Below are 12,386 nucleotides of genomic sequence, written 5' to 3'. Positions count from 1 at the left end.
TAACCACAGCAAAAATTACAACTAAACTGCAAAACACCTATCACCCAGAGAACCAAGCTGTAAGGAAGTCCAACAACCAAGGAATTAAAGAAGCCACATTCACTCAGATGGTAGGAGGGGTGGAGACGTGGAGATGCAGAACAGGCAGTCCCACACCCATGTGTGGTGGATAAATATTGGGAGGGTTATACCAGAAGCAAGGGATCTCAGCCCCACACCAGGCCCCCCAGCCAGTGCCAGGAAGATAAGTACCCACAACTTCTGGCTGTAAAAACCAGTGGGGGTTGGGGCAGCAGAAGAAACTGGGATTCTCAGGCATCTCCTCTTAAATCGTCTGCAATGGACTTAGGACTTATACAGGCTCACTCACCCTGGGCTCCAGCACCAGGGTGGCAGCTGGAAGGGCACCAATGGCATACAGGGAGAAAGTGAAGTGTCTGGCAGCAGGGTGAATGCCAGGGACAGCTCCCCTCCCAGACAAAGCTCCAAAGACTAGGCATCAGCCACTGTCCCTTTTCTGAGCCCTCACACATGCAGAGGAGTGACACCATAACTGAGACTCCATCAACCTGGTTCATAAAGGTTGCCGGGCCAAGGCAATTATGTAAGGCTCTGCCCCATCCAACTTAGGTGTGCCTTTCTACATTACTCCACACTACTAAGACAGGAAATCAAAGCTGCTCTCCCTAATACATAGAATCAAACACAGGGATGCTGTCAAAATGAGGTGACCAAGAAATATGGCCTAAATGAAAGAACAGAACAGAACTCCAGAAAAAGAACTAAATGAAATGGAGAGAAGCCATCTATCGGATGCAGAGTTCAAAACACTGGTTATTAGGACGCTCAAGCAACTCATTGGGTACTTCAACAACATAAAAAAAAAAAAAAAAGACCAAGGCAGAAGTAAAAGTTACACTAAATGAAATAAAGAAAAATTTACATGGAATCAACAATGAAGTAGATGAAGCCGAGAATCAAATCAATGATGTGGAACACGAGGAAGAAAAAAATTAAATCAGAACAGCAAGAAGAAAAAAGAATGTTTTAAAAATGAGGATAGGATAAGGAGCCTCTGGGACAACTTCAAAGGAACCAACATTCAAATCATAGGGGTGCCGGAAGGAAAAGGGAAAAAGCAAGAAATTAAAAACTTATGTGAAAAGATAACAAAAGAAAACTTCCCTAATTTGGTGAAGGAGATAGGCATACAAGTGCAGGAAGCACAGAGAGTCCCACACCAAGACACATCATAATTAAAATGCCAAAGTTTAAGAATAAAGAGAGAATCTTAAAAGCAGCAAGAGAAAAGCAGATAGTTACCTACAGAGGAGTTCCCATAAAACTGTTGGACGATTTCTCAAAAGAATCTTTGCAATCCCTTTGAAGGGACTGGCAGGAAGTATTCAAAATGATGAAAAACAAGGACCTACAACCTAGATTACTCTGTCCAGAAAAGCTATCATTTACATTCAAAGGGCAGATAAAGTCCTTCCCAGACAAGGTAAAGCTAAAGGAGTTCATCATCACCAAGCCATTATTATTTGAAATGTTAAAGGGACTTATTTAAGAAAAAGATCAAAACTATAAACATTAACATGGCAATAAATTGACAATTATCAGCAATTGAACCCTAAAAACAAACAGCAAACAAGCAGAACAGAAACAGAATCATAGATATGGAGATCATTTGGATGGTTAACAGTTGGGAGAAGGAAGGGGGATAATAGGGGAAAAGGTGCATAAACTAAAAAGTACAAACAGGTAGTTACAGAATAGGCAGGGCAGTGTTAAGAGTGGTGTAGGAAATGGAATAGCCAAAGAACTTATATGCATAACCCATAGACATGAACTAAGGGGGAGTACTGCCAGAGGGGATGGAGGGTACTGGGTTGAAGAGGGTAAAGGGGGATAAATTAGGACAACTGTAATCACATAATAAAATATATATATTTTTTTTTAAAGATGTGTTTGGGAGAGGGGAGTATAAGGGGGATAAATGGTCATGGAAAAATACAATAAAAATACCACCAACAATAAATAAATACATATGCACATACATACACACATAAAATACCCACAGAAATAATAATGCAAAAGAAAAATGTGTTTGGTTATCTTATTTTTGAGGATTTCTTAGAATAGTTTTAATTTTTCCTCAACTAGAGAGACCATTTGTTAACAGGTCTGCAAAAAAACATGATATAGAATTTTTAGTTCTTCCCAAACAGTAATCTTTTAAAGAAAAATAAGATTTCTGTTTTCATAATTTCTAGTGTTTGAGTTTCGTTTGAAGACAACACGTTAACAGTGTGACATAGTCTTAGGAGCAATGCCCTACTGGAGGTGTTCATCTGTTTACGAATGAGTCTAGTTACCAGCAAATTTACTTCTAATGGATTTCCTTAACAAGCCTAAATGTTCACTGATAAAGTAATCAGTTCAAATGAAATTTATATTTTGTTCTACCATCTCTTTTTAAACCTCAGATTAATGGAGCTTCTAAGAAAGGAATGAGATTCGTTGGGTTCATATCCCAGCATTACCCACCATTCTGCAATGGAACCGACCCTGGTGGAGATGCAGAATCAACACCACACGAGCAACACTCCTCAGATGAAAACTGGAAGAGCTGGACCGAGGGAGCATTCAGCGGGCAAGCACCGGAAAGTGGGATTGAGGAAGAATTTCCTCATGAGAGTGGACAGTGTCAAGTGGAACGAGATGGCAGCCCCAGTTCCTCTAAATCAAAAAAGGGAGAAGGTAATAGATGGGAAGAATAGAAATAGAACATATATAAGGTTAAATTTAGCAAATTACATTTTTTAGAAATATGAGGAAAAATACATTTCTAAAGGTTCTGATGACAAAGTAAACTAATATAAACTTGTCTTCATTCTTTAAAATCGTTATAGCCAGACATAAGGTAGGCTAGTTTTTCAAAGTTGCCTCCGGTGTGGCCGTAATAATGCCACCCACATAAGGAAGCTGTGCTGGACACTTCCTTCCCTTAATTCATCCACCACCTCCCTGTAAAGTGGAGACTGTGCATACGTACCAAAACAAGCGATTCTAGAAAGACAGCTGTTCTGATTTATGTAAACAGTGTGTGAGAATTTAAGTTTTGGCCTTTCCCATTTCATGGATGGTTTTCACCCTTGAAGTTGATTGGCTTTCTTTGATTGTCAATTAGAATATGAAAATGGCACATCATGGTGAAACAATTAATGTAACAATAGTGCCTGTATCCCAAAATATCTTTAAACAATAGTTTTCTTGTTCTCAGCCACTAGCAAGTCTTTTGAAGAAAACTGCACATTTTACTCATGTTTTTGGACTGTTCAAAGTTTTCTGATAACAGGCACGTTTTAAAAAGCACTATGAGAGAAAATCTAACACTGTGTATACCTTAGAGGTAAGAATATGCTTAACTTCTGGAATGAGAATAAGATTCTGTCAACTTCTTTGCAGAAAGGGGGCTGTTGTGAGGTGTAGACAAGAGATATGTACAAAGTGCTTGGCCCACTGCCTGGCACAGAACAAACTCTGTATTAAGTTAGCTGCTATTAACTGACAGACTGGGGTGTCAGCTCTCCCGGTTGTGGTTGAGCTGTGCTTAACATCCTGCGTATAACAAAGACCCATTTGACCTCGGGCAGCACAGTCTCCTTAAGAGAGCCAGGACCAACTCATCATCTCACACATCTTCAACACTGCCACCCTGCCCCTTTTCTCACCAGCTTCCTTGCCAAGGGCCACCTTAATTTTCCTGCAGTGTCAAAAATTTAAGGACGTAAGTGTGAACAAGGGTTGGAGCTATGGTGAGAGAGCTAGTCACTATCTTCTACCCACTGCTGCCTTCACACTGCCGGTCCCCACCCTGACCTTCGTTACATCAGGTGTCTATTTCCAGTTCTTTAAGCTCTAAAACCAATAGACTTACCTACTTAATTTAAGTATCAATGTTTAGCTTCCACTTTCTAAATAGTTTGTTTTTAACTTTTAGTAACTTTTCTGTGGCAGTGGTTCTTAGAACCACTAGGAGGTGTGCGGGGAGCCAACACGCAAAACGCCTCGGATGAGATTTGTGCGACTCAACTCAGAAAAATGCGTGTAACACACGTACGCAAATGCTTTATTCTGTAATGCAAGTAATGTTAGCTCGCTAACACGCAAAATATGGGTATAATTGATGGGCATATGAATCTGTATTAAAAGAATAAATGCTAGCATGAGAGTGATAAACACCGAATTCATTATAGTAACTAGTTCTGGAGAATAGGATGAGGGAAGATTACAGAGTGGGCCTCACCTGCATCCATGTCAACTCCTTGAAAAAAGTCTGGAGCAAACTTGGCCCAGTGTTAATACTTGGTAAAGCTGAGTGGCGATTTTATTTTTCTCGGTGTTTGTTTATATTTTGAAATAGCTCATCATTAATAAAAAATATTTTAAGAATATTTTCAGTAAAATTATAGTTTTTCCCTTTTTTCTTCCTTCTGAATGCTGTCCTCAGATAACAAGCTCTATATAGCCTTCAATGTTTTTGATGATGAGTCAACCTGCTGGACCTACCAGGAGGGCGTCCTGTCCGTGAAAGTAACGAGGAAAGGATCTGTCATTAGTACGCTCGACGCCGACTGGTTGGAGCTAACTACATTTTATTACAAGCAAGGCTTGTCTTTAATTGACTCTTTTCTATGCTGGGAAACATCTAAAGGTAAGTTTTAAATTAAGATACATAAATATCTAAAAAATGACCTTGTGTTAGAGTTGGTAGACATGTTTTGGCCTCTCAAATTCTGTGGCTAAAAGGACAGATATCATTCCTCAGAACATAATTCCAATTCTTAAACAGCTACGTAGCTTTAACTTAAAAGCTTAACCATCCTGTGTGGTATAATTCTAACGTGTTTGCTGTTGGGTTGTAACCATCAGGACCTGACAAGCCACTGTGTGCTCGACTAGCAGCAGTTTCCAAACACGATGCACTACCACAACCCAATCAGGAGGCTTACAATGGTCATGGATAGTTACTGTCCGAGTTTATTACACTCTCCCAACTGTGGACACTACCTACCTGATTCTCACTGTACTTTGGCTAGAAAAATAGCCCTCGGTTCAGAAAATGATACTGACCCGTCTTTATTTCGGCCTCCCCCGTCTCTCATCTGTCTCTAACCTTCCTCTCTTAGTTACAGTGGAATCTGTATTCAGTCATCCATATCACAAAAACAAAAAACAAACAAAACTTTGCAAAAATGGCTTTCTAGGGAAAGCATTTTTAAAAAGAGATTAGTGCCAACCAAAAGAAAAGAAAAATAGATAGGAAGGAAACTGCCAACATGGGAGGACAGACATTATGAAAACCAGAATAACGGAGGCCCTGACCCTATGAGGTCAGAGCAAAGAGTGGAAGAGTGAGATGAGGTCTCCAAGTACTTTCTTATCACTGCATCAGTCTAGTGACAACTTCACTGATACAACTAAAGACTTTGGATGAGTATTTTAAGTTATCAAGAGTCATGTTCCAGTAGATCCTTTTAACTAGCAACGAAGAGCAAGGATCAAGTTCACTGAAACACCCAGAAATACAGCACCTTGCATAATGCTTGGCACACAGCAGATGCTCGATAAATTTTTTTTAGGTGGTTTTTTTTTGATCATTGGAAACTTCTCCCGTGTTCATCTGATAGGAAGATCATGGGCTTTAAGATCAGACAGACAGGGGTTTAAATCCTGTGCTCCCTTCTTACTAGCCGTGTGATCTGAAGAAGTTAGCTGAGCTCACTGAGCCCCAGTTTCCTCAAAGGGGGATCAAAATACTGCTGCTTTGACTCATAGAAGCAGAGACCACAGGATGGTCACCAGAAGGCAGGGGTGGGGGGAGGGTAAAAGAGGTGAAGGAGAACAGAGTCAACAATATTGTGCTCAGTTCACATGATGACAGATGGTCACTAGAACTACTCGGGTGATCACAATGTAAGGTTTAAAAATGTCAAATCACTATGTCGTACACCCAAAACTAATATAACCGATATATGATTGTATACCAACTGTACTTAAATAAATTGAAAATTAAAAATACTCCTGCTCTACTGTTGTGAGCATGTAATACGAGGTAGAACATACAAAGCAACTCCCACAGCACCTCACCCACCAGCAGAGTTCATCTGCTGAGGCTGATTTTCTCTCCTGACGCTCACTACGTGCAGTTACAGTGCTTTCAGAATGGATCGCCTCCTCGGAGGTCAGTTCCTGCTCCACATTTCCCTCCCTCCCTCTTTCCTCATCTCCCCTCTTTTCTCTCTCCTCCTTCCCTCCAGAGAGTCAAAGTTGGAGCCGTTTCAAATTTTGGTTTGTGACTAACTGCTGAAGGAAAAACAAAAAATACTCCTTTCACAATCTCTTTCAAGCCTTTGCCCACAGAAAACAAAATTAGCCACAGCAGTTGCCAGTTAGAGGCTCTGTAGGACTTTTGTTCTTAAAGCCTCAGAAGCTATTTAGAGAGCCTAGGGGCAGAATCTCCGCCAGCAGCTCTGGGAGGCCTCGCTAGACAGACATCTGACGTTGCAGACCCTGCCAGGACCCTGATAGCCACCTCAGTCTTCAGTCAGAAGATTGGGCGTGTCACTCAGGACTTCCCTGGGAGTATGTACGCAGGGAAGCTGCAGAGGGGAAATTGTGAGCAGGCCCCTGTCCCTGTGAGAAGCAAGTCGAGAGGAAGTAGGGCTGAACCAGTCACTTTGTTCTGGGGTAGCTAATGGCTGACTTCTAAAGCACATGGGGACAATGCGTATTTTGTTTTGTCTTGCTTCCATCCTCTCCCAAAATACTGCCAGAAGTCAGTGCACCACAAGGAATACAAGTACAAAACCAGACATGGCTCAGAAGTTTAAATATATTACTCCACACATCTCATTTTACAAACGCCTTCCTCCAGAAAGAGAGAAGGAAAAAAGCGTTTTCAAACATACTCTCCGTGGGCAGGTCATGGTGGAAGAGTTGTAAGGTCTGTGAAGCTCCTCTTCAGTGCCCTTTCTCAACCTCCCTCAAAGCTTTTTCTGCTTCAAAAAGCACCATGGAAATACACCCTGTGGCCCTTTTGCAGCCTGAGGTCTCCTGTACCTGACCTTCTTCAGCATTACTAGGCCTTTTGCAACCCGTCCTCAGCTGGATGCAGTGCACACTTACCTGAGGCGGGCACAGAGACAAAGCCTTGGCCCTGTCAGAACACGCAGAGATTTGGCGGGCAGCTGACACGGGGTGAGACAGGCAGCTTTGCCCACTGCTACAAAACACACACACACACACACCCCTCACCAGCCTACAAATGCCCCCATCATCCTCGGAGCAGTCTCTTCCCACCTTTCATATATACCCACATCTTAAGAATATATTTTAATTCTTTGTGAATTCTTTTCAGACTTCACTTGATATGCAGTCCAATCCCTTCGCCCCTATAAAACGCTTATGTGTTACTGGCAGGGAAAGCTGTCAGAATGAGCAGTGGGGTAGAGGAATGACATTTGAACAGGTATTTATTCACTTCATGTATATGTATAGGCCAGGCCCTGGGTTTCCAATGATGAGCAAAATGGATATCTTCCCTGCTCTCAAGAAGCTAGCCATACGGTATCAGGCAGTAGCAGATATCACACCATATATTTAATTTCAAAATTGAGAAAAGCATTGTGACGGAACCCAACAGGATGTTGTAATGAGAGCATCAGGGAAGAACCCACGAAGAGGGGCAGTCAGGAGGCCTCAGCTGCTGGGGTAACGATCCCACTGAGACTGCAGGCTGGGAAGGAGCTGGCCGGGGCAGCCAGAGGTATCGGCAGGGGAATCGCCCCCAAATGTACAAAAACTCCAGGGCGAGAAAGGGGCACTGGGAAGAGGGCTCTGTCCCTCGAGAGAATGGTTCCAGACATGGTGGGAGAGGTGAGCAGCAGCCCCTCCGTGCAGAGCCTTATAATAGAAATAGTGCACCAAGGTTTAACATGCGTTTGTGCTTACTATGCACCGGCATTGTCCTAAGCACTCTACATTTATTAGCTCCTTTAATCCCCACAACAATGTTATAAGGTAGGTATGATTGTTCCCCTTTTACAGATGAGGCAAGTAAGACACTGAGCTATTAAATAAGTGCCCCTGTTCACACAGCTCGAGAGGGGAGAGGGCACCTGGGTAAGTGCCTGCTCTTAAGCAATTTGCTGTCCTGTCAGGACTTTGAGTAGTCATTCATTAAAACTCTAAGAAGCAGTTAGGATCTGCATTTGTAAAAGCACCTCGTTGGCCTCATTTTGGGAGGTGGACCACAGAAGGCAAGAGTGGAAGTGGGGAGGCTGTTGGGAGCGTGGGGAGAGTGGAAGTTGGAAGTTGTGAAGCTGTTGCAATGGTCCACACAGAGAAGATGGTGGAGACGTGGAGAAGTAGGTTGGCATTTCTTCTGGAGACAGATGGGCATAAACAAAATTCAGAAAGAGAGGTCCCATTCGTGCTTGCCCTCCATTCCTCAGAGATGGTCCTGGGCCCACCTCTGGGCAGTTTAATGCCAAAAATGACACATGGACCAAAACTACCGAAATGGAGGATTACCCTTTTCCATATTTACAGGAGCGCCAGTGTCGTATCCAGCCAAGGTGGCTGTGCAGGAGCTCATGCCCAGACACGTAAACTCTTCCCTGGGAAGCCTTTAGGCTTGTGTCCTCAAGCCAGGGTTCAAGCACCCTCGGGGTACACAGCCTCGTGCCAGGGAGCATGCAAGGTCACAGGGTAAACTTCCTCTTCGAGTGTCACTATTACTTTAAGAGGGCAGAGGGGAGAACATTATTTCTTTACATAATATGAATATATTTGAAAAGAATGCAAAGTTTGCATGGATTTTTGAGACACAGCGTTAGACCTTCCAGTAACTTTCTGCCTGCCATGCACCACTGCACACTGTACCCGGAGACCACCCTTCCTCGACACAAGTGTCCTTTCCTTTGTGATGGTGGTATTTGGTTTTCAAAAAAAAATTTTGGAGAAACAGTAGGTAAATGCTTTGTGACTTTTTCATATGATGCACACATGGAAAGTGCAACATTGTAGGTGCACGGTGCAAGTGGATAAAGCTGCGCTGGGCAGGAGGGGCGCCTGCATCTCATCATACCTGTATCTGTTTCTATGCACACTAATGGGCCAAGGCACACTGGGCGGGAAGTTCTGGAACAGGTAACATCAAAGGTGACACCACTGGGGAACACTTATTAAGGAATGTTCAGGTTTATCACCTCACCCCATTACCTGGAAGATTGAACACATTAAACTCTCAAATAGTCACTCCCCACGCAACCTTCCCGGCCACCTCCCTAGCTGCACTTCTGTTAGCCCTCTCTCCTGGGAAGTGTGAGTCTGCTACAGCTCTGGCTCTGGGGACCAGCCTGAGCCCTAAGCGAGCCACCCCAGGGTCCTGGGGGCTCTAAAGTGAGAAGGGTGGACTTTGGCTTTTAACTTAAATGTAACATGCATGTAAACAGTGCATTAATATTATGTGTCCAGCTGTTCAAGATACAGAACATTCCTTGGACGTCTATTATATCCCAATACAGCTAAGAAAAGCATGTCTATTATAGCTCAATAAACCTTGGGAAGAAAGAAATGCAAAAACAAAAACAAAAAAGGTACAGAACATTTCCAACATCCCAGAAAGGCCTCCTCATGACCCTCCCAGTCAATATCCTCTACCCCAGGGAGGAGCATTGCTCAGAATTCCACGGCCATAGATCATCTTTGCCTGTTCTTAAACTTCACACAGGTTGAAGTGTAAAGTATGTAATATGTTATGTCTTTATATATGGCTTCTTTTGCTTAACATAGTATCACTGAAATGCATTGATATTGCTGCAAAGCAGTGAGTTTTTCTTTTTTATTCTCATTATTGCATTGTATAAAGCTACACTTTTCTTTTAAACTAGAAGTCAAGAAGTACTAGAAAACCCCAATACTGAGAGCAAGAAAACAGATGCTGAGACATAAAACCTATGGGTCTCATGTTATACTGTACAATCCCAAAGTAAATAGATTATAAATAACCATATTGTTATCAAAATAGATAATTATTTTTAAAATTCATGTGCCCCCATTCTTAAAAAGGACTTAGGATATAAGCATCTATTTTTAAAGATGATAAGTGATACCCTGCACTTACAATCAGAAAGAGCTTTGATTCTTCCGGTCACTCTGGTGTGACAGTTAAGTACCTTTGGAGGAAAGGGAGTCTAGACTGTAATCAGAAGACCATCTCCAGCCAGTAAGTTAAACTTCATTGGTTCTTGGAAACCGCTCTGAACAATGTAAATTCTTCATGATACTCTGCCTGAACTGTAAGTGATGTGAAAATAATAATATAATGACTTTTTTGCATAGCCTGTTCATAAAAACTAAAACTAAATATTATATTAAGATTATGTTTGTCTTTTTTATATTTAAGGTTAGTAGCTCATTTGAAAACTTTGTAGGCCTTTCTTTTCTGGATAACTGTCAACTAGGGAAACTTTGATGTGACATTTCACTATATAAAAACCAAAATATTTAACTCCATGTGACCATGGGAAAATTGTCTCCTCTTGCAAAATTAGAGACAAAAGAACTTCCATAGAATCAGTTCGGTTTTGGCCAGATGGTTGTTGTCAGCTATTCAAGAAAATGTCAGAGAGGCCCTCCCTTAAAACTTCCTTCCCAGCAGGAATTCTTTTGACAATGACTTCTGTTTAGAATCTTCCTGTCACCATTCTTTTTTTTTAAGAATCACTGAAGTAAAGAATTGTTCTCTCTTTATACTTTTTGAAGTAACCTTACCTCACATTAGTTTTAAATCACACCTGTGAATTTCAAGGATTAACATTGCTGATGTTGTTTCTCTTAATGATGTAAGTAACATGCATACAACATACATATCAGAAACCAAAATCTGAGGTGATGCTATTTTCAGACGCTTTTGAGGCTTAGGAAATCTACTTGCCTTTCACTGTATGATGTTATTTTATTCTGTTTTTGTTATTGTCATGTTCATGTTTACAATTCGGTTTTAATTCAGTGAAGTATAAAGCTGTCTTGACCTTTGGAAGAATAAATAAATAAACCTTCAAAGAGGAGGAGGAGGATGTTATTGATTGAGCCATAATGAGCATTTGTTAACGTGTACGTTTTCCTGCGTGCTTCCTACCAGGGTTATTTAAGGGTTTAGGTGATCTTAAGAAACACTCAGCATTTACAACTCTTCTCAATTGTATCCTTTTCCTCAAAGGAGACCATCTGCCTAAATCTTTGGAAGGATTCTTTATCTATGAAGAAGAAGGTTCTGGAGTTCCAGGTTCCAGTAGAAAAGGAAATGATGCCATCGTGGTAGAACAATGGACTGTTATCGAGGTAAACTGCAGCTTTCTGACAATTTTTCTTTACTTTCATATTTAGTTTTACGTGTTAAAGTTCTTTCTGCCTAACACAGCAAAGTCTCCTGACGTATTTGTGCTGTGTTTGGAGTTTCCTGACAGATGCGTGAACAAACTTCTTTCAGATCTGTGAGCACTGCATTACCCAATGTTGTGAGAGAGCAAAGCAATGATCTATACGAAAACAGCAGTATATCCCCAAAGACTGGCATTCTGACCTAAACAAAGTCCTTTGGCTCTGTTCCCTTTACACAATGCCATGAAAACTGATTGAAAGTGAAAAATTTCAGTCAATAACTAGTACTTTATCTCCAAGCAACCAACGTGACTGACTTTTTACTTTGGGAACTGTCAAAGGCAAAAATATCCAGAAGGTGTTCTCTGCGTCAGCAGGCCGGATGCGTACACACAGCACTGTCCTTCTTGATGGGAGAGGGCACTGCTACCGACGTGCACTCTGAGGCCAGAGGTCAGCACCTGAGGTGTGCAGACTGACTTCGGGCACATTGCGGGGTGTGTATGCGGCCTGGCTCACAGGCTCTTCCATGGACACGTTTGCCTTTCTGGTCTTACAAAGGTTAGAGACATGGCCCATTTTTTCAAAGAAACTAGAAATCCCACTGAGAGTCATACACAGGATTTGAAGGAAGAGGTAAAGCTCCAAGTAAAAATCAAGTCCAGCTCTCAGCTCAAAAAAAATCAACAGCAGTTCTAAGCTCCTCTCACCTTTCAGTCCCCAGTCCGCACTCTTGTCCTTAGGTTCCCAGTTGTTAGACAGGTGTTTCTGAAAGTGTGGCCTGTGAACTGTTTAGATCCGAGTCACCTAGGGAGCTCATTTAAAATGCAGACTCCACCCCCATTAGTGTTTGATGCCAGAACAAAACCAAGGCAACAAGACCCAAGGAGCGCCCAAACCTTGGAGAACAGATGGGAACGTGTCTCCCCTCT

The 12,386-nt window shown here is 42.0% G+C and overlaps 1 protein-coding gene across 1 annotated transcript in view; it reads left to right on the top strand.

Moving 5' to 3' along the window:
* Positions 1-12,386, top strand: part of RFTN2 (raftlin family member 2) — a 68,314-nt gene that overhangs the window by 22,366 nt on the left and 33,562 nt on the right. The window contains exons 4-6 of the mRNA XM_037167586.2: positions 2,490-2,763; positions 4,517-4,720; positions 11,294-11,415. Of these exons, the coding sequence (XP_037023481.2) occupies positions 2,490-2,763; positions 4,517-4,720; positions 11,294-11,415 (600 nt within the window). The remainder of the gene's footprint in view (positions 1-2,489; positions 2,764-4,516; positions 4,721-11,293; positions 11,416-12,386) is intronic.

Source organism: Artibeus jamaicensis, unplaced genomic scaffold (genome assembly GCF_021234435.1).
Source record: "Artibeus jamaicensis isolate MK-2021 breed Jamaican fruit bat unplaced genomic scaffold, CSHL_Jam_final contig_391, whole genome shotgun sequence".
NCBI lineage: Eukaryota > Metazoa > Chordata > Mammalia > Chiroptera > Phyllostomidae > Artibeus > Artibeus jamaicensis.
Note: the sequence above shows the minus strand (reverse complement) of the source record. Positions and strands in the feature narration are given on the sequence as shown.